General features: G+C 41.3%; 1 protein-coding gene across 1 annotated transcript in view; it reads left to right on the top strand.

Annotated features, from left to right (window-relative positions):
• Window positions 1–5,544, top strand: part of DRAXIN (dorsal inhibitory axon guidance protein) — a 110,427-nt gene extending 104,883 nt beyond the window's left edge. Inside the window, exon 7 of the mRNA XM_082273551.1 lies at window positions 5,253–5,544. Coding sequence (XP_082129677.1) covers window positions 5,253–5,365 — 113 coding nt within the window. The 3' untranslated portion in view covers window positions 5,366–5,544. The remainder of the gene's footprint in view (window positions 1–5,252) is intronic.
• Window positions 5,545–22,514: the final 16,970 nt, after the last annotated feature.

Here is a 22,514-nt window from a genome sequence, read left to right as displayed (position 1 = left end):
CGGGCGGATCTCCTCTGTGACAGGCAGGGACAGATCACAGGATTCAGCATAGCTGAACCTGCAATCTGTGTCTGTGTCACACAGTCCCCTCCCCCCACACACGTCAGTAAGCATGAGGCACACATTTAACCTCTTGATCACCAACAGTGTTAACCCCTTCCCTGCCAGTGTCATTATTAAAGTAACAGTGCATATTTATAGCACTGATTACTGTAGTAATGTCACTGGTCCCCCCAAAAGTGTCAAAAATGTCAGTTAGGGGTCTGATCTGTACATCACTAGTACTAGTACATCAGCCGACCGTCCTTCCCTGTCAGCGGGGGAGGGGGGGGGGATCGCCGGTGTCAATCGGAGCCGCCTGACACACGCACTGGCTCCCCGGCTGACGAGCAGGAGCGCACCTTTGGCGGTGCGCGCTCGCCCCCTAGTTTCCAGAGAGCGAGCGACGTAGAGGAGCTACATCTCTTTGCCCAGGAGCGACGGCCTGCCACAGTAAATCTGCGGTGGGCGGTCGTCAAGTGGTTAAAGCAGAGGTCCCCAACCTCCGGGCAGCGGGCCAATATGGGTCCATGGCCTGTTGGGAATCGGTCCACACAGCAAGAATTTATATGGGAACTGAGAGCTGCCAGAGTGCTTTACCGCTCTGTTCCGACAGCCGTGCGTTCCCCGCTGCAGTAGGGGGCAGTGTGGTGCAAGATGCAGCGCACCACATCAGTCCATTTTTTTTTGTTTTGTACAAACTTTACTTGAAGTGTACATTGCCATGTGATTCAGCACAGTGCGCTATGATACAATGCAGCATGTCTGGGACACATAGGAAACAATTGTTTTCAGTGAATCCAGTGCTGTCAAGCTGTAATCTGCCAAAATCCACTGCATGCCAGGTCCTGTGCAATCATCTTCTTTGTGATGTCATCATGAGGCCAAGCTGTCCCTTCCAGGTCTTAGCAGTCAGCCTCATGATGATGCTGCATGACGCATGCACAGTGTAAACATACAGGTACATCTCATAAAATTAGAATATCATTCAAAAAGTGAAACTCATATATTTTATATCGATGTGTTACACACACAGTGATACATTTTAAGCATTTCTTTCTTTTAATTTTGATGAATATGACTTACAGCTAGTGAAAACCCAAAATTCAGTATCTCAGAAAAATAGAATATTACATAAGACCAATAAAAAGAAGGATTTTTTATACAAAAAAGTATGTCCATGTACAGTATAGTATGCACTCAATACTTGGTCGGGGCTCCTTTTGCATGAATTACTGCATTAATGTGGCGTGGCATGGAGGCGATCAGCCTGTGGCACTGCTGAGGTGTTATGGAGACTCAGGTTGCTTTCATAGCGGCTTTCAGCTCATCTGCATTGTTGGGTCTGGTGTCTCATCTTCCTCTTGACAATACCCCACAGATTTTCCATGGGGTTTAGGTCAGGTGAGTTTGCTGGCCAATCAAGCACAGTGACACGATGATCATTAAACCAGGTATTGGTACTTTTGGCAGTGTGGGCAAGTGCCAAGTCCTGCTAGAAAATGAAATCAGCATCTCCATAAAGCTGGTCAGCAGAGGGAAGCATGAAGTACTCTAGAATTTCCTGCTAGAAGGCTGCACTGACTTTGGACTTGATAAAACACAGTGGACCAACACCAGCAGATGACATGGCTCCCCAAATCATCACTGACTTATTTGGAGAGCCCTGTCGTCTGCTGGTGTTGGTCCACTCTGCTGGTGTTGGTCCACTCTGCTGGTGTTGGTTCACTCTGCTGGTGTTGGTCCACTCTGCTGGTGTTGGTTCACTCTGCTGGTGTTGGTTCACTGTTGCACCTGTATTTGATTTGGCTTTCCCAGAAGGCTTCAGGTGGGGAGGAGGCATCATTCTTGTGTAGGCAGTGATGGGTATGCTTTGCCGAAAATAGGTTTCCCACCAAGAAAAAGTTTTTTGCAATTGCTGAAGTAGACGGTAAGCTTTGTGATTTGAGCGTAAAATGTATAGACCCCATGGTGCCCAACTTGTGGATGGGGGCTGAATGCGACTTTTCGGCTCTTATCAAGCAGCTCTTTGGGGGCCCTAAAGATGCTAGTGTGTTTTGGTGCTTAGCAAAACTAGTAAAAGGGGAAATATTCCGTAGATTGGCTGGTTGGGTTTATTTCTGTTAGATTATCTCAATTTCTTTACATCCTTTTCTTTGTTGTTTTTTTTTCTCTAGGTTTTTATAATGGAGCTTGCTGAGAGTAATTTTATGGGGGCTGTAGGGAACACAAATGTGGAATCATGTGAAATCATTGATTTGTAAAGGGGATGTGACTGAAGTGAATTCTAGCAGTCTCTTACAATGTGTCTCAATTCTATGAATGTCACCTGATGCATCTCTCCAGTCTCCAACATCTTCTATAGCATGTTTGTAGTCTTTGACCATCTCTTGCTGCATGCCTATAATCTCTAACCATCTCCTGCAGCATACCTCTAGTCTATGACCATATCTTGCAACATGTCTGGAGTCTCTAACTATCACCTGAAGCTTGCCCATAGTCTCTGATCATTTACCTTTGCATGTCTGCATGTCTCTGACCATCTTCTGCAGCATGTTCCCAGTCTCTTCTGCAACATTCCCAAAGTCTCAAACTATCTCTGCAGCATGCCATATTCTTCAACCATCTCCTGCAGCATGTTCCTAGTCTCTGACCTTTCTTGCAGCATGCCCCCAGCCTCTGACCATCTCCTTCAGCATGCCTGTAGTCTCTAACTATCTCCTGCAACATGTTCCCAGTCTCTGACCTTTCTTACAGCATGCCCCCATCTCCTTCAGCATGCCCGTAGTCTCTAAACATCTCCTGCAACATGTTCCCAGTTTCTACCAATCTACTGCAGCACGACCATAGTCTCTACCCATCTCCTTCAGCATGCCCATAGTCTCTAATAGGGATGGGCCCAACACCCCCCTGTTCAGTTCACACCAGAACATCTCGAACAGGGAACACGGTTGGGACACAAAGATGAAAAATCAAAAGTCCTAATTTTAAAGGCTTACAGTATATGCAAGTTATTGCCATGAAAAAATTTATGGGGACCCGGGTACTGCCCTGGGGGGCAATTTTTTAAAACAATAGTTTTTACAGGAGCAGTGATTTTAATGATGCTTAAAGTGAAACAATAAAAATAAAAAATTCCTTTAAATATCATGCCTGGGGGGTCCCTTAGTCTGCCTGTAAGGTGGCGCATCTGTACAATGTATGGAGTCTGCTGCAGCAATTTCTAAAGGAAAAAATATAATTTAACCACTTAAGCCCCGGAGGATTTGGCTGCTAAAAGACCAGGGGGTTTTTTGCGATTTTTTACTGCGTGACTTTAACTGACAATTGCACGGTCGTGCGACGCTGTACCTAAACAAATTTGACGTCCTTTTTTTCCCACAAACAGTGCTTTCTTTTGGTGGTATTTGATCACCTGTGCGATTTTTTGATCATGCGCTATAAACAAAAAAAGAGCTTCAATTTTGCAAAAATAACAATATTTTTTCACATTTTTTTGTATGAAATTCCCCAAAAAAAAATGTAAAAATCAAAATTTTTTAACATTTTCGGCCAATTTGTTTTATGCTACATATGTTTGGTAAAAAAAAAATCGCAAAAAGCGTATTTTGATTGGTTTGCGCAAAAGTTATCGCGTTTACTAACAAAGGGAAAGATTTTTGTCATTTTTGGTGTTTTTTCTTTTAACGCGTAATGGCGGCGATCTGCGATTTTTTTTCGGTACTGCGGCATTGCGGCGGACAGATCGGACCCTTGACTGACATTTTTGACACTTTTGGGGGTACCAGTGACATTACTGCAGTAATCAGTGCTATACATATGCACTGTTACTGCAAAAATGACACTGGCAGGGAAGGGGTTAACTGTATTGGAGAGGGAGGGGTTAAGTGTGTCCTAGGGGCGTGATTCTAACAGTATAGGGACATGGCTATTGGTGTAAAAACAAAGATCAACGGTCCTACATAGTAGAACCGTCTGATCTTCATTTTTACACCAGGGAGAATGACGGGCGGCTTGTTTACATAAGCCGCTCCGCCTTTCTCCCTTCATCGGGTCCACCGGTTACACGCACTGACTTGTCTGTGAACGAGCCACAGCAGGCGCGCGCCCGCCCGCAATTGGCTCTCAAGTCAGTGACAGGCGAGTGACGTATCCATACGTCACTCTGCCTGGCCGGGGCTGACCGCCGCAGTATATAGTCGTGCGGCGTTCGGCAACCGGTTAAACTTAGTCGTTTCTGTAATGTATTGCCGGTTCCCCGCAATACAGATATAAAAAAAAGGAAAAAATACAGCCTAGGGCCCCCCCCCCCCACACTCCATATCAGACCCTTATCTGATAATGCAGCCTGGAAGGTCAGGAAAGGGAGGGGACGAGCGAGCGCCCCTCCCTCCTGAACTATACCAGGCCACATGCCCTCAACATGGGGGGGTGGGTACTTTGGAGTGAGGGGGGGGGGGAATCCGGCATCTCCTGCAGCATGTTTCCATCTGCTGCAACATGCCCATAGTTTCTAACCATCCCCTGCAGCATACCCATAGTCTCTAACCATCCCCTGCAGCATGCCCATAGTCTCTAACCATCCCCTGCAGCATGCCCATAGTCTCTAACCATCCCCTGCAGCATGCCCATAGTCTCTAACCCTCCCCTGCAGCATGCCCATAGTCTCTAACCATCCCCTGCAGCATGCCCATAGTCTCTAACCATCCCCTGCAGCATGCCCATAGTCTCTAACCATCCCCTGCAGCATGCCCATAGTCTCTAACTATCCCCTGCAGCATGCCCATAGTCTCTAACTATCCCCTGCAGCATGCCCATAGTCTCTAACTATCCCCTGCAGCATGCCCATAGTCTCTAACGATCCCCTGCAGCATGCCCATAGTCTCTAACCATCCCCTGCAGCATGCCCATAGTCTCTAACCATCCCCTGCAGCATGTTCCCAGTCTTTAATCATCTCCTGCAGCGTGCCATTGGTCTCTGACCATCTCTCTCTGACAGTCTCCTGTAGCATTAGATTCACTGAATATTATGTGTGGCCCTTTGGTGTTGTCAGGGGGCACACTTGAGGCCACCTATATCAAGTAAGTTGACCCCTCTGGTATAGACAGTGAAACCTCTGAGAGGTTGTACATGATAGACATTTGTCTTTCCTCAGCCCTATTAATAATGCAATCACATGTACATTTTGTTTCAATGTATTTCTCATGTACAGGACTCCGGTGCTTCTCCAAGTTCCACCGCAATCAGAGAGTGACGCGGAGGAAAGGGCGCTGCGTGGACCCAGAATCCATCAACAAAGACCAAGGATCGTTTATTTCTGTCTGACCGGACTGCAATCCCGCAATCTACCTACTGCCATGTAGCAGACGTCCTTCCCTGTCCATGTCCCCGACTGACAAGGACGTCTTTTTTATTTACATGATAATTCTAGATATTAGGGCTGGAGGAACGGCGGTCCATTTGCCGCTAGCTCAGAAAATGTTTATTTATTGGATGTTTTTTTTTTAACAAAGGGCTCCAGTTTAAAGAATTCCTTTTTTGGCGGAACATTTTAGATCTTAAAATATCACCTATTAGCAAAATTGTCTCTGAAAGTTGTGGGGGAGGGGAGATATGCATATGAGTTGATCTTTTAATGCAGGTAAATAATCCATTTTCTGTTCCTACTTCATGTTGGAAAACAAACTTTTCACAAATCCAGACACTGCAAATGTAACCTATAGAAAAATGCATGAGCAGTGATTATGTACAGCAAAAAAATGGCATGTTAAGGCTCCATTCACATATAGGCGTCTCGGATCACGGGCAGAATTGTACCTGTGATCCCGAACCATTGTGAGTCGCGGGACGCCCGTGCGATTCCTTTGACTTGCAATGGCACCCCAAATGCAGCACGATTTTGCCACGATTGTCACCCGACGAATCGCAGTAAATTTCGCAAACAAGTACAAGAACTTCTGTTGGGTGACAGACGTCCTACGATTCTGTTGGCTTGATTTTACCGTGATTCGTCGAGCGACAATCGTGGCAAAACTGCGCCGCGTTTGGAGTGCCATTGCAAGTCACGGGAATCGCACGGGCGTCCTGCAACTTGCAATGGTTCTGGATCGCGGGCAGAACTGCTGCAATTCTGCCCGGGATCAGAGACGTGTATATGTGAATGGAGTCTTATACAATAAAATCCAGATACATAGGGGTCTGTTTGCAAACAAAAAAAAATGTGTCATGCAACTGTCTCAGCATTTGCACAGCTGTCAACAATAATTATTTGTTGTGTCTCAGTTTTTTTCCTGTGATCATCAGCTCCATCTAGTGGCCATGATGCAGTATTCTCCTGAAATATCACAACCAGGAAAATACCACCTTATGGTCACTAGATGGAACTAAAGATTATGAACAAATTAGACGCAGTATGAGGATTGATCATGGTAGCTGTGCAATGCTGAAACAGTCACTTATCGAGCCTTCGTATTAGTCAATGAGCTTGTTAGCTCAACTTTAGCTTGACTTTTAAACAAAAATGATTTTTGTATCAATGTTTCTGCCTGTAAGTCTGGATTTAAATCATTCTGTTTTTTATGGAAGGTAACACCATATGTATTTATTTCATCAATTGCTCAGCTGGACTTGATATGTGATAGGTTCACTTTTGGACTTCTCTGAGCTACATTTACAGGGATTGCCATAAAGTGGCTTCTGTGTGCTGCAAATGGTTACATTATGACCTACGTTTTTGTAGTCCATTTAGGAGATCCTTCCTTTGCATATAAAACCACAATAAAGAATGCAGTAGTAAAAGGCAACATTCAAGGCCGACTTAAAGCCCCCCCACTAGCGGCGCATGCCAAGGTGTGGGAGGAGGAGCGAGGTCTGGTGGACAGCTTTTTTGTAAGCTTTGTGTCTTATGGCATAACAATCTATGAAAAAGAAAAGAAAGGATTGCTTGTTCACAGGCACATTTTAAACCTAATGGTACAGGTTGCTAAAATCATTGTTTAAAGTGTATGACTGTATGTAATGTATGTGTTGCCATTTTTATTTAGTTTTTGGATAAAGTATGGAAGGATTTTTTCCTGTCTGTGACCTATTGTGTAGATTCCCTTTCATTTCCTGTCTTGGAGATACAACAGGAAGTGAGATCTATTCTCTAAAAGTGAGGGGAAATCTCTCACCTAAACAGAAGTCCCCGCTGAAAGAGTTCCCTTTGTTGCCTTTCTGCTGACAACAGTAACATTTTGGATTTACCATTACTTCCTGTCCAGTGACAATGATCACCAGGGCAAATAGAGGGTGAACACAAACAGCAATGAAAACCTTATGACAAAATTATCATCACACCGAAATTAATACTTCACAGCTGTCACAAACAATCCTCGTATGTGTATTTCATATGATTGTCAGCGCCATCTAGAGGCCATAATACAGTATTTACCTTATTGTGGTATTTCAGGAAAATACTGCATTATGGCCACTAGATGAAGCTGATGATTTTTGGAACTACACATATTAGACACATTAGAGCAGCCTTTCTCAACCTTTTCAACACAGAGGAAGCCTAAAATAAATTTCTGGTCTCGAGGATCCCCTGCTAAAAATGAAAAATCTACAACTCATGACACATTAGTGGGACAGTCAGTGGGAAGAATGTTCCTTACTCTTGTCATCATTGGGGAGAATTACCCCCTTACAGATAGCTAAAAGGAACAATGGTGTCATTGGAAACTTATCTGAGATGCAGAAATTGCCCATTGCTCAAGGAACCCCTAGCAACCTCAGGAGGAACCCTGGGGTTTCATGGAACCATGGTTGAGAAACCCTGCTTTAGAGTGATTATTCATGCTGTGCTGAGGCATTTGCACGGCTATTTTGTTTCATAAATAGACCCCCTAGAGAATTATTCTTTTACCTCCTTTGAATGACTAAGGGCTCTTTTACACATGCGGCAGTGCTTACTGTTCTCTGAAAAGTGATCTGCAGTGAATCGCTTTTTAGAGGGTGGTATAGCAGTGGCTGGCAGGGGTTCAGGAGGCAATCCTGCCACTTTCTAAATATCAGGGCTTTATATTTAAAAATAATGCACTGCAAGCATTTGGCTTGCCATTTCAGCAAGCTTCTATTGATTTCAATCGGGCCGTTTGAAAGGCGATGTGAAAGAGGCCTAAAAGACTAAACGTTTTTACTTATTCGATTTGGCTTTCAGCTCCACTGACTTCTTAAATAAGAAGAATAGGGTTACAAAGTGTATTTCAATGTCATAAAATGACTTCTGTACCCGCGGTGGGATGGGGAGGGGGAAGGGGTGTATTTTGTATTTTGTGATTGGAACCATCCTAAGGACCAACATGTTCTGTCTCTCCTGTATTTTCTACTTACGTATGAAGTGTAGAAATCGTATTGTTGTACAAAACCTTCTATTGAACTGGTAGACTAGTTGGACAAAAAACTCACCAACGAGGTTATCTGATGCTGTTTGCTTTTATTATTCTGTAAATAAATAATGGATTGTTACTTTGTATTCTCTGTTTTGTAAATCAACCAATAAAAAAATTGAAGTTTGAAAGTTGGTTGGAGAGATTTGAGTTCTGGACTGACTTTGCCCACCACATGTCCACATTAGGGTGATGGATAAATGGGTGTATATAGCGCTCCTGAGATATGAAAAACCCAAAATGTATTTCTCAGTATCAATGGTAATACCCCGAATACAGGTATAAGCAGTACCCCTGTACTGAGCACAGTCTCCATTGGGTCAGCAGGGGCCCGGGTTCAACCTTTGTGCCTCCTTTCCTTGGACTTTCTATTGGATTTCTTCTTGCTACATACTGTACATACCATCCTTGGTGGCCTCTTAATCTGAGTGCAGGTTGTTGCCCTCCTTTGTATGTGGCCCTCCTGCCTAGCTCCATCCAGGATGCCCCTCTTTTATTTTCGGCCACCTTTCCTTGACCCCTTCTATTAGATGTCTTCTTGCCATATACCATCCTTGCTGCCTTCTTAGGCTCCATGTACACGGGACGTTGTTAAAAGTCCCTTTGAATGCTGGAATTTTTAGGACGTGTGAAACGTCCGTTCGGTCGCGTTTGTACCCGCGTTTAGCGGCCGTTTAGCGGCGTTTGCGGGTGTTTGCTTTTAGAAGCGTTCCTAGAGGTCAAAAAAATGATTCCCCTTTAAAATGGAAAAACGCGAACGCTAAACGCGTTTGTGCGTTTGAAACGCCGGGAAACACACGTTCGAACGCAAATAATTGCGTTCTAAAAAAAGTCCCTGAACGCAACTGCCTGCAAATGACTGTAAACGACCTGGTGTACATGGACAGATAAGATAAAATGTAGATGGGTTCAGGGGCTTCTGAAAAAAACGCCCAACTGCTCCTAAACGGCCATTTCCAGCGTCCCGTGTACATGGACCCTTAATCTGAGTGCAGGTCATTCTCTTTCTTTGAATGTGGCAATCTTGCTTGGCAACATCCACAATGCCTCTCTTTTATTTTCGGTGGCTCTTCTCATCCTGGTGCCAACTTTCCTTGAGCATTCTATTAGATGTCTCCATGCCACATACTATCCTTGGTGCCTTCTTCTTATGAGTGCAGGTTGTTCTCCTTCTTTACATACGGCCCTCCTGTTTGGCCCTATCCAGAGTGCCCCTCTTTTTTGGACAGATCCTCTTATCTTTGTGCTATTTTTCCTTGGATCTTTTATTGGATGTGCTTTTGCTACATACTATTCTTGTTGCCTTCCTAATCTGAGCGCAGGTGCCCTCTTTGTATGTGGCCCTCCTGCTTGGATTGCCCTCTTTTATTTTTGTCAGCTCCTCTCATCCTGGTGCCACCTTTCCTTGAGTCTTTTGTTTGATGTCTTTTTGCTACATACCATCCTTAATGCCTTCTTAATTTGGATAGCGGCCCTAGGCCGCTGCCTAGTTCGCCTAGCGGGAGCGCCGGCCCTGTTTAAGAATAGAAATCTATTGTTAATGTCACTTACACTTTCTTGATAAGTCCAAGGGACATTATTAGCTATAAGTATCGACACTCTACGTGACTTAGTTTGTAAATTGGTTGAATGGTAAACAAAAGGAAAGACTCTGTTGTTAAGATATTGTAATTTATCTGTTTTAAAGTGAGTTTCTTGGATGAATGCAACATTAGTTTTTACTCATTTTAATTCATATAATAAAATCCGCCTCTTCTCAGGAATGTGGTCCCCCCCTATCCCTGATTAGTTCCCAGAGGAGTCTGGACTGACATTTCCCACTCTCCTTGTCCCTTCCATGGGAAGGATTTCTATCCTTTATACACACGGCACTTTGGGTGCCACTTGTGTGCCTACACTGTACCCAACTGAAATTGATGTCCTTTTTTTCCCACAAACAGAGCTTTCTTTTGGTGGTATTTGATCACCTGTGCGATGTTTACTTTTTGCGCTATAAACAAAAAAAGTGCGACAATTTTGAAAAAATAGCAATATTTTTCACATTTTTTTATATGAAATCTCCCCCCCCCCCCCCCCCAAATGTAAAAATCTAATTTTTTTTACATTTTAGGCCAATTTGTTTTCCGCTACATATTTTTGGTAAAAAATATCGCAATAAGCATATTTTGATAGGGTTTGCGCAAAAGTTATTGCGTTTACTAACTACGGGAAAGATTTATGTCATTTTTATTGTTTTTTTTAAACTATTATTATTATTATTCAGGATTTCTATAGTGCCAGCGGTTTACATAGCGCTTTACAATATTAGAGGGAGACAATACATTTACAATACAAATACAGATCAGATGCAGTCCGATCCGGATGATGATGATCCATTTATTCCAGATGGTGCAATGGGTCACTGAAGAGTAAGTGAAAAAGAAAAATCACATTTCACTGCATTTAAAAAATAATACATTTTTTGTGTGTGATTCAATTTGTGTGTGATTCAATGATGGCTTTTTATTCTACAGTTATCAGCCACAAACTGCTATCTGGAACTTGATAAAAAAAAAAAAATATTTTGACTTGCACTAGCCAGGATTCGAACCCGGGGCTCCCCTAATGGTAGACGGTTTCCCTACCATAGAACCAGCGTACTAGTGCAGCTTTACCTGGTACAAAACGTCCTGTTGTCTTTCATGACCATGATCTGCACAGTGAAAATGCATTGTACTTAGCTATAATCATTCTGACCATTTTGTTCACAAGTTAAAACCATTTTTTTTCCCTTGAAAACTACGTAGAACCCCCAAACATTATATATATTTTTTTTAGCAAAGACTCTGGAGAATAAAATGTCGATCATTGCAATATTTTTTGTCACACGGTATTTGCGCAGCGTTCTTTAAAACGCCATTTTTTTGGAAAAATTTTGAAAAATCACATTTCACTGCATTTAAAAAATAATAAACAGTAAAGTTAGCCCATTTTTTTATATATTGTGAAAGATGATGTCACGCCGAGTAAATAGATACCCAACATGTTACGGTTTAAAATTGCGCCCGCCTCATGGGATGGCGACAAACTAGCGGGTGCGCCGGCCCTGTTTAAGAATAGAAATCTATCGTTAATGTCACTTACACTTTCTTGATAAGTCCAAGGGACATTATTAGCTTTTTTTCAATTAAAAATTGAAAAAAAAAAAAAAATTTGAAAAAAAAAATTGAAAAAAATTGAAAAAAATAAAAAAATAAAATGAAATATATTAAAATTAAAATAAAAATTAAAAATTTAAATTAAAATAAAATTTAGATTTTTTTAACTTTATTACAGTTTTAAAAAAATAAATAAATCTGATCACTTTGATTGTAGTCACAAGCAATGTAAACATCCCTTGTGACACCAATATGTAGTGACAGGTACTCTTTATGGAGGGATCGAGGGTCTAAAAGACCCTAGACCCCTCCACTACACTTCCCTGTATGCAAAACGCTGAAAACAGCGTTTTTGCATACAGCTGTTTTTTAAATTTGCCGCCTTTTGCAGCACACTAACCCGGACCCCCTTAATCCTTTTTTTTAAACTATTATTATTATTATTCAGGATTTCTATAGTGCCAGCGGTTTACGTAGCGCTTTACAATATTAGAGGGAGACAATACATTTACAATACAAATACAGATCAGATGCGGTCCGGTCCGATCCGGATGATGATGATCCATTCATTCCAGATGGAGCAATGGGTCACTGAAGAGTAAGTGATGCAATCTGACTCAGCAGCAGTGCGCCCTAGGCCGCTGCCTAGTTCGCCTAGTGGGAGCGCCGGCCCTGTTTAAGAAAAGAAATCTATTGTTAATAAATAAATCTGATCACTTTGGTTGTAGTCACAAGCAATGTAAACATCCCTTGTGACACCAATATGTAGTGACAGTTACTCTTTATGGAGGGATCGAGGGTCTAAAAGACCCTAGACCCCTCCACTACACTTCCCTGTATGCAAAACGCTGAAAACAGCGTTTTTGCATACAGCTGTTTTTTAAATTTGCCGCCTTTTGCAGCACACTAACCCGGACCCTCTTAATCCTTTTTTTTAAACTATTATTGTTATTATTTAGGATTTCTATAGTGCCAGCGGTTTACGTAGCGCTTTACAATATTAGAGGGAGACAATACATTTACAATACAAATACAGATCAGATGCGGTCCGGTCCGATCCGGATGATGATGATCCATTCATTCCAGATCGTGCAATGGGTCACTGAAGAGTAAGTGACGCAATCTGACTCAGCAGCAGTGCGCCCCTAGGAGGCAGTGCGCCCTAGGCCGCTGCCTAGTTCGCCTAGCGGGAGCGCCGGCCCTGTTTAAGAAAAGAAATCTATTGTTAATAAATAAATCTGATCACTTTGGTTGTAGTCACAAGCAATGTAAACATCCCTTGTGACACCAATATGTAGTGACAGGTACTCTTTATGGAGGGATCGAGGGTCTAAAAGACCCTAGACCCCTCCACTACACTTCCCTGTATGCAAAACGCTGAAAACAGCGTTTTTGCATACAGCCGTTTTTTAAATTTGCCGCCTTTTGCAGCACACTAACCCGGACCCTCTTAATCCTTTTTTTTTAACTATTATTATTATTATTATTCAGGATTTCTATAGTGCCAGCGGTTTACGTAGCGCTTTACAATATTAGAGGGAGACAATACATTTACAATACAAATACAGATCAGATGCGGTCCGGTCCGATCCGGATGATGATGATCCATTCATTCCAGATGGTGCAATGGGTCACTGAAGAGTAAGTGACACAATCTGACTCAGCAGCAGTGCGCCCCTAGGAGGCAGTGCGCCCTAGGCCGCTGCCTAGTTCGCCTAGCGGGAGCGCTGGCCCTGTTTAAGAATAGAAATCTATCGTTAATAAATAAATCTGATCACTTTGATTGTAGTCACAAGCAATGTAAACATCCCTTGTGACACCAATATGTAGTGACAGGTACTCTTTATGGAGGGATCGAGGGTCTAAAAGACCCTCGACCCCTCCACTACACTTCCCTGTATGCAAAACGCTGAAAACAGCGTTTTTGCATACAGCCGTTTTTTAAATTTGCTGCTTTTTGCAGCACACTAACCCGGACCCTCTTAATCCTTTTTTTTAAACTATTATTATTATTATTCAGGATTTCTATAGTGCCAGCGGTTTACGTAGCGCTTTACAATATTAGAGGGAGACAATACATTTACAATACAAATACAGATCAGATGCGGTCCGGTCCGATCCGGATGATGATGATCCATTCATTCCAGATGGTGCAATGGGTCACTGAAGAGTAAGTGACACAATCTGACTCAGCAGCAGTGCGCCCCTAGGAGGCAGTGCGCCCTAGGCCGCTGCCTAGTTCGCCTAGCGGGAGCGCTGGCCCTGTTTAAGAATAGAAATCTATCGTTAATAAATAAATCTGATCACTTTGATTGTAGTCACAAGCAATGTAAACATCCCTTGTGACACCAATATGTAGTGACAGGTACTCTTTATGGAGGGATCGAGGGTCTAAAAGACCCTCGACCCCTCCACTACACTTCCCTGTATGCAAAACGCTGAAAACAGCGTTTTTGCATACAGCCGTTTTTTAAATTTGCCGCTTTTTGCAGCACACTAACCTGGACCCTCTTAATCCTTTTTTTTTTAAACTATTATTATTATTATTATTATATAGGATTTCTATAGTGCCAGCGGTTTACGTAGCGCTTTACAATATTAGAGGGAGACAATACATTTACAATACAAATACAGATCAGATGCGGTCCGGTCCGATCCGGATGATGATGATCCATTCATTCCAGATGGTGCAATGGGTCACTGAAGAGTAAGTGACACAATCTGACTCAGCGGTAGTGCGCCCCTAGGAGGCAGTGCGCCATAGGCCGCTGCCTAGTTCGCCTAGCAGGAGCGCCGGCCCTGTTTAAGAATAGAAATCTATCGTTAATGTCACTTACACTTTCTTGATAAGTCCAAGGGACATTATTAGCTATAAGTATCGACACTCTACGTGACTTTGTTTGTAAATTGGTTGAATGGTAAACAAAAGGAAAGACTCTGTTGTTAAGATATTGTAATTTATCTGTTTTAAAGTGAGTTTCTTGGATGAATGCAACATTAGTTTTTACTCATTTTAATTAATTTAATAAAATCCGCCTCTTCTCAGGAATGTGGTCCCCCCCTATCCCGGATTAGTTCCCAGAGGAGTCTGGACTGACATTTCCCACTCTCCTTGTCCCTTCCATGGGAAGGATTTCTATCCTTTATACACACGGCACTTTGGGTGCCACTTGTGTGCCTACACTGTACCCAACTGAAATTGATGTCCTTTTTTTCCCACAAACAGAGCTTTCTTTTGGTGGTATTTGATCACCTGTGCGATGTTTACTTTTTGCGCTATAAACAAAAAAAGTGCGACAATTTTGAAAAAATAGCAATATTTTTCACATTTTTTTATATGAAATCCCCCCCCCCCCCCCCCAAATGTAAAAATCTAATTTTTTTTACATTTTAGGCCAATTTGTTTTCCGCTACATATTTTTGGTAAAAAATATCGCAATAAGCATATTTTGATAGGGTTTGCGCAAAAGTTATTGCGTTTACTAACTACGGGAAAGATTTATGTCATTTTTATTGTTTTTTTTAAACTATTATTATTATTATTCAGGATTTCTATAGTGCCAGCGGTTTACATAGCGCTTTACAATATTAGAGGGAGACAATACATTTACAATACAAATACAGATCAGATGCAGTCCGATCCGGATGATGATGATCCATTTATTCCTGATGGTGCAATGGGTCACTGAAGAGTAAGTGAAAAAGAAAAATCACATTTCACTGCATTTAAAAAATAATACATTTTTTGTGTGTGATTCAATTTGTGTGTGATTCAATGATGGCTTTTTATTCTACAGTTATCAGCCACAAACTGCTATCTGGAACTTGATAAAAAAAAAAAAATATTTTGACTTGCACTAGCCAGGATTCGAACCCGGGGCTCCCCTAATGGTAGACGGTTTCCCTACCATAGAACCAGCGTACTAGTGCAGCTTTACCTGGTACAAAACGTCCTGTTGTCTTTCATGACCATGATCTGCACAGTGAAAATGCATTGTACTTAGCTATAATCATTCTGACCATTTTGTTCACAAGTTAAAACCATTTTTTTTTCCTTGAAAACTACGTAGAACCCCCAAACATTATATATATTTTTTTTAGCAAAGACTCTGGAGAATAAAATGTCGATCATTGCAATATTTTTTGTCACACGGTATTTGCGCAGCGTTCTTTAAAACGCCATTTTTTTGGAAAAATTTTGAAAAATCACATTTCGCTGCATTTAAAAAATAATAAACAGTAAAGTTAGCCCATTTTTTTATATATTGTGAAAGATGATGTCACGCCGAGTAAATAGATACCCAACATGTTACGGTTTAAAATTGCGCCCGCCTCATGGGATGGCGACAAACTAGCGGGTGCGCCGGCCCTGTTTAAGAATAGAAATCTATCGGTAATGTCACTTACACTTTCTTGATAAGTCCAAGGGACATTATTAGCTTTTTTTCAATTAAAAATTGAAAAAAAAAAAAAAATTTGAAAAAAAAAATTGAAAAAAATTGAAAAAAATAAAAAAATAAAATGAAATATATTAAAATTAAAATAAAAATTAAAAATTTAAATTAAAATAAAATTTAGATTTTTTTAACTTTATTACAGTTTTAAAAAAATAAATAAATCTGATCACTTTGATTGTAGTCACAAGCAATGTAAACATCCCTTGTGACACCAATATGTAGTGACAGGTACTCTTTATGGAGGGATCGAGGGTCTAAAAGACCCTAGACCCCTCCACTACACTTCCCTGTATGCAAAACGCTGAAAACAGCGTTTTTGCATACAGCTGTTTTTTAAATTTGCCGCCTTTTGCAGCACACTAACCCGGACCCCCTTAATCCTTTTTTTTAAACTATTATTATTATTATTCAGGATTTCTATAGTGCCAGCGGTTTACGTAGCGCTTTACAATATTAGAGGGAGACAATACATTTACAATACAAATACAGATCAGATGCGGTCCGGTCCGATCCGGATGATGATGATCCATTCATTCCAGATGGAGCAATGGGTCACTGAAGAGTAAGTGATGCAATCTGACTCAGCAGCAGTGCGCCCTAGGCCGCTGCCTAGTTCGCCTAGTGGGAGCGCCGGCCCTGTTTAAGAAAAGAAATCTATTGTTAATAAATAAATCTGATCACTTTGGTTGTAGTCACAAGCAATGTAAACATCCCTTGTGACACCAATATGTAGTGACAGGTACTCTTTATGGAGGGATCGAGGGTCTAAAATACCCTAGACCCCTCCACTACACTTCCCTGTATGCAAAACGCTGAAAACAGCGTTTTTACATACAGCCGTTTTTTAAATTTGCCGCCTTTTGCAGCACACTAACCCGGACCCTCTTAATCCTTTTTTTTTAACTATTATTATTATTATTATTCAGGATTTCTATAGTGCCAGCGGTTTACGTAGCGCTTTACAATATTAGAGGGAGACAATACATTTACAATACAAATACAGATCAGATGCGGTCCGGTTCGATCCGGATGATGATGATCCATTCATTCCAGATGGTGCAATGGGTCACTGAAGAGTAAGTGACACAATCTGACTCAGCAGCAGTGCGCCCCTAGGAGGCAGTGCGCCCTAGGCCGCTGCCTAGTTCGCCTAGCGGGAGCGCTGGCCCTGTTTAAGAATAGAAATCTATCGTTAATAAATAAATGTGATCACTTTGATTGTAGTCACAAGCAATGTAAACATCCCTTGTGACACCAATATGTAGTGACAGGTACTCTTTATGGAGGGATCGAGGGTCTAAAAGACCCTCGACCCCTCCACTACACTTCCCTGTATGCAAAACGCTGAAAACAGCGTTTTTGCATACAGCCGTTTTTTAAATTTGCCGCTTTTTGCAGCACACTAACCCGGACCCTCTTAATCCTTTTTTTTTAAACTATTATTATTATTATTATTATTCAGGATTTCTATAGTGCCAGCGGTTTACGTAGCGCTTTACAATATTAGAGGGAGACAATACATTTACAATACAAATACAGATCAGATGCGGTCCGGTCCGATCCGGATGATGATGATCCATTCATTCCAGATGGTGCAATGGGTCACTGAAGAGTAAGTGACACAATCTGACTCAGCGGCAGTGCGCCCCTAGGAGGCAGTGCGCCATAGGCCGCTGCCTAGTTCGCCTAGCAGGAGCGCCGGCCCTGTTTAAGAATAGAAATCTATCGTTAATGTCACTTACACTTTCTTGATAAGTCCAAGGGACATTATTAGCTATAAGTATCGACACTCTACGTGACTTTGTTTGTAAATTGGTTGAATGGTAAACAAAAGGAAAGACTCTGTTGTTAAGATATTGTAATTTATCTGTTTTAAAGTGAGTTTCTTGGATGAATGCAACATTAGTTTTTACTCATTTTAATTCATTTAATAAAATCCGCCTCTTCTCAGGAATGTGGTCCCCCCCTATCCCGGATTAGTTCCCAGAGGAGTCTGGACTGACATTTCCCACTCTCCTGGTCCCTTCCATGGGAAGGATTTCTATCCTTTATACACACGGCACTTTGGGTGCCACTTGTGTGCCTACACTGTACCCAACTGAAATTGATGTCCTTTTTTTTCCCACAAACAGAGCTTTCTTTTGGTGGTATTTGATCACCTGTGCGATTTTTACTTTTTGCGCTATAAACAAAAAAAGTGCGACAATTTTGAAAAAATAGCAATATTTTTCACATTTTTTTATATGAAATCCCCCCTCCCCCCCCCAAATGTAAAAATCTAATTTTTTTTACACTTTAGGCCAATTTGTTTTCCGCTACATATTTTTGGTGAAAAATATCGCAATAAGCATATTTTGATAGGGTTTGCGCAAAAGTTATTGCGTTTACTAACTACGGGAAAGATTTATGTCATTTTTATTGTTTTTTTTAAACTATTATTATTATTATTCAGGATTTCTATAGCGCCAGCGGTTTACATAGCGCTTTACAATATTGGAGGGAGACAATACATTTACAATACAAATACAGATCAGATGCAGTCCGGTCCGATCCGGATGATGATGATCCATTCATTCCAGATGGTGCAATGGGTCACTGAAGAGTAAGTGAAAAAGAAAAATCACATTTCACTGCATTTAAAAAATAATAAATTTTTTGTGTGTGATTCAATTTGTGTGTGATTCAATGATGGCTTTTTATTCTACAGTTATCAGCCACAAACTGCTATCTGGAACTTGATAAAAAAAAAAATATTTTGACTTGCACTAGCCGGGATTCGAACCCGGGGCTCCCCTAATGGTAGACGGTTTCCCTACCATAGAACCAGCGTACTAGTGCAGCTTTACCTGGTACAAAACGTCCTTTTGTCTTTCATGACCATGATCTGCACAGTGAAAATGCATTGTACTTAGCTATGATCATTCTGACCATTTTGTTCACAAGTTAAAACCAGTTTTTTTTCCTTGAAAACTACGTAGAACCCCCAAACATTATATATATTTTTTTAGCAAAGACTCTGGAGAATAAAATGTCCATCATTGCAATATTTTTTGTCACACGGTATTTGCGCAGCGTTCTTTAAAACGCCATTTTTTTTTGGAAAAATTTTGAAAAATCACATTTCACTGCATTTAAAAAATAATAAACAGTAAAGTTAGCCCATTTTTTTATATATTGTGAAAGATGATGTCACGCCGAGTAAATAGATACCCAACATGTTACGGTTTAAAATTGCGCCCGCCTCATGGGATGGCGACAAACTAGCGGGAGCGCCGACCCTGTTTAAGAATAGAAATCTATCGTTAATGTCACTTACACTTTCTTGATAAGTCCAAGGGACATTATTAGCTTTTTTTCAATTAAAAATTTAAAAAAAAAAAAAAATTGAAAAAAAAAATTGAAAAAAATTGAAAAAAATAAAAAAATAAAATGAAATATATTAAAATTAAAATAAAAATTAAAAATTTAAATTAAAATAAAATTTAGATTTTTTTAACTTTATTACAGTTTTAAAAAAATAAATAAATCTGATCACTTTGATTGTAGTCACAAGCAATGTAAACATCCCTTGTGACACCAATATGTAGTGACAGGTACTCTTTATGGAGGGATCGAGGGTCTAAAAGACCCTAGACCCCTCCACTACACTTCCCTGTATGCAAAACGCTGAAAACAGCGTTTTTGCATACAGCTGTTTTTTAAATTTGCCGCCTTTTGCAGCACACTAACCCGGACCCTCTTAATCCTTTTTTTTAAACTATTATTGTTATTATTTAGGATTTCTATAGTGCCAGCGGTTTACGTAGCGCTTTACAATATTAGAGGGAGACAATACATTTACAATACAAATACAGATCAGATGCGGTCCGGTCCGATCCGGATGATGATGATCCATTCATTCCAGATGGTGCAATGGGTCACTGAAGAGTAAGTGACGCAATCTGACTCAGCAGCAGTGCGCCCCTAGGAGGCAGTGCGCCCTAGGCCGCTGCCTAGTTCGCCTAGCGGGAGCGCCGGCCCTGTTTAAGAAAAGAAATCTATTGTTAATAAATAAATCTGATCACTTTGGTTGTAGTCACAAGCAATGTAAACATCCCTTGTGACACCAATATGTAGTGACAGGTACTCTTTATGGAGGGATCGAGGGTCTAAAAGACCCTAGACCCCTCCACTACACTTCCCTGTATGCAAAACGCTGAAAACAGCGTTTTTGCATACAGCCGTTTTTTAAATTTGCCGCCTTTTGCAGCACACTAACCCGGACCCTCTTAATCCTTTTTTTTTAACTATTATTATTATTATTATTCAGGATTTCTATAGTGCCAGCGGTTTACGTAGCGCTTTACAATATTAGAGGGAGACAATACATTTACAATACAAATACAGATCAGATGCGGTCCGGTCCGATCCGGATGATGATGATCCATTCATTCCAGATGGTGCAATGGGTCACTGAAGAGTAAGTGACACAATCTGACTCAGCAGCAGTGCGCCCCTAGGAGGCAGTGCGCCCTAGGCCGCTGCCTAGTTCGCCTAGCGGGAGCGCTGGCCCTGTTTAAGAATAGAAATCTATCGTTAATAAATAAATCTGATCACTTTGATTGTAGTCACAAGCAATGTAAACATCCCTTGTGACACCAATATGTAGTGACAGGTACTCTTTATGGAGGGATCGAGGGTCTAAAAGACCCTCGACCCCTCCACTACACTTCCCTGTATGCAAAACGCTGAAAACAGCGTTTTTGCATACAGCCGTTTTTTAAATTTGCTGCTTTTTGCAGCACACTAACCCGGACCCTCTTAATCCTTTTTTTTAAACTATTATTATTATTATTCAGGATTTCTATAGTGCCAGCGGTTTACGTAGCGCTTTACAATATTAGAGGGAGACAATACATTTACAATACAAATACAGATCAGATGCGGTCCGGTCCGATCCGGATGATGATGATCCATTCATTCCAGATGGTGCAATGGGTCACTGAAGAGTAAGTGACGCAATTTGACTCAGCAGCAGTGCGCCCCTAGGAGGCAGTGCGCCCTAGGCCGCTGCCTAGTTCGCCTAGCGGGAGCGCCGGCCCTGTTTAAGAAAAGAAATCTATTGTTAATAAATAAATCTGATCACTTTGGTTGTAGTCACAAGCAATGTAAACATCCCTTGTGACACCAATATGTAGTGACAGGTACTCTTTATGGAGGGATCGAGGGTCTAAAAGACCCTAGACCCCTCCACTACACTTCCCTGTATGCAAAACGCTGAAAACAGCGTTTTTGCATACAGCCGTTTTTTAAATTTGCCGCCTTTTGCAGCACACTAACCCGGACCCTCTTAATCCTTTTTTTTTAACTATTATTATTATTATTATTCAGGATTTCTATAGTGCCAGCGGTTTACGTAGCGCTTTACAATATTAGAGGGAGACAATACATTTACAATACAAATACAGATCAGATGCGGTCCGGTCCGATCCGGATGATGATGATCCATTCATTCCAGATGGTGCAATGGGTCACTGAAGAGTAAGTGACACAATCTGACTCAGCAGCAGTGCGCCCCTAGGAGGCAGTGCGCCCTAGGCCGCTGCCTAGTTCGCCTAGCGGGAGCGCTGGCCCTGTTTAAGAATAGAAATCTATCGTTAATAAATAAATCTGATCACTTTGATTGTAGTCACAAGCAATGTAAACATCCCTTGTGACACCAATATGTAGTGACAGGTACTCTTTATGGAGGGATCGAGGGTCTAAAAGACCCTCGACCCCTCCACTACACTTCCCTGTATGCAAAACGCTGAAAACAGCGTTTTTGCATACAGCCGTTTTTTAAATTTGCCGCTTTTTGCAGCACACTAACCTGGACCCTCTTAATCCTTTTTTTTTTAAACTATTATTATTATTATTATTATATAGGATTTCTATAGTGCCAGCGGTTTACGTAGCGCTTTACAATATTAGAGGGAGACAATACATTTACAATACAAATACAGATCAGATGCGGTCCGGTCCGATCCGGATGATGATGATCCATTCATTCCAGATGGTGCAATGGGTCACTGAAGAGTAAGTGACACAATCTGACTCAGCGGTAGTGCGCCCCTAGGAGGCAGTGCGCCATAGGCCGCTGCCTAGTTCGCCTAGCAGGAGCGCCGGCCCTGTTTAAGAATAGAAATCTATCGTTAATGTCACTTACACTTTCTTGATAAGTCCAAGGGACATTATTAGCTATAAGTATCGACACTCTACGTGACTTTGTTTGTAAATTGGTTGAATGGTAAACAAAAGGAAAGACTCTGTTGTTAAGATATTGTAATTTATCTGTTTTAAAGTGAGTTTCTTGGATGAATGCAACATTAGTTTTTACTCATTTTAATTCATTTAATAAAATCCGCCTCTTCTCAGGAATGTGGTCCCCCCCTATCCCGGATTAGTTCCCAGAGGAGTCTGGACTGACATT

Source organism: Pelophylax lessonae (assembly GCF_965119305.1).
Source record: "Pelophylax lessonae genome assembly, chromosome: 12".
NCBI classification, from domain to species: Eukaryota; Metazoa; Chordata; class Amphibia; order Anura; family Ranidae; genus Pelophylax; species Pelophylax lessonae.
The sequence above is the reverse complement of the archived record's forward strand: the minus strand, read 5'-3'. Positions and strand labels throughout refer to the sequence as shown.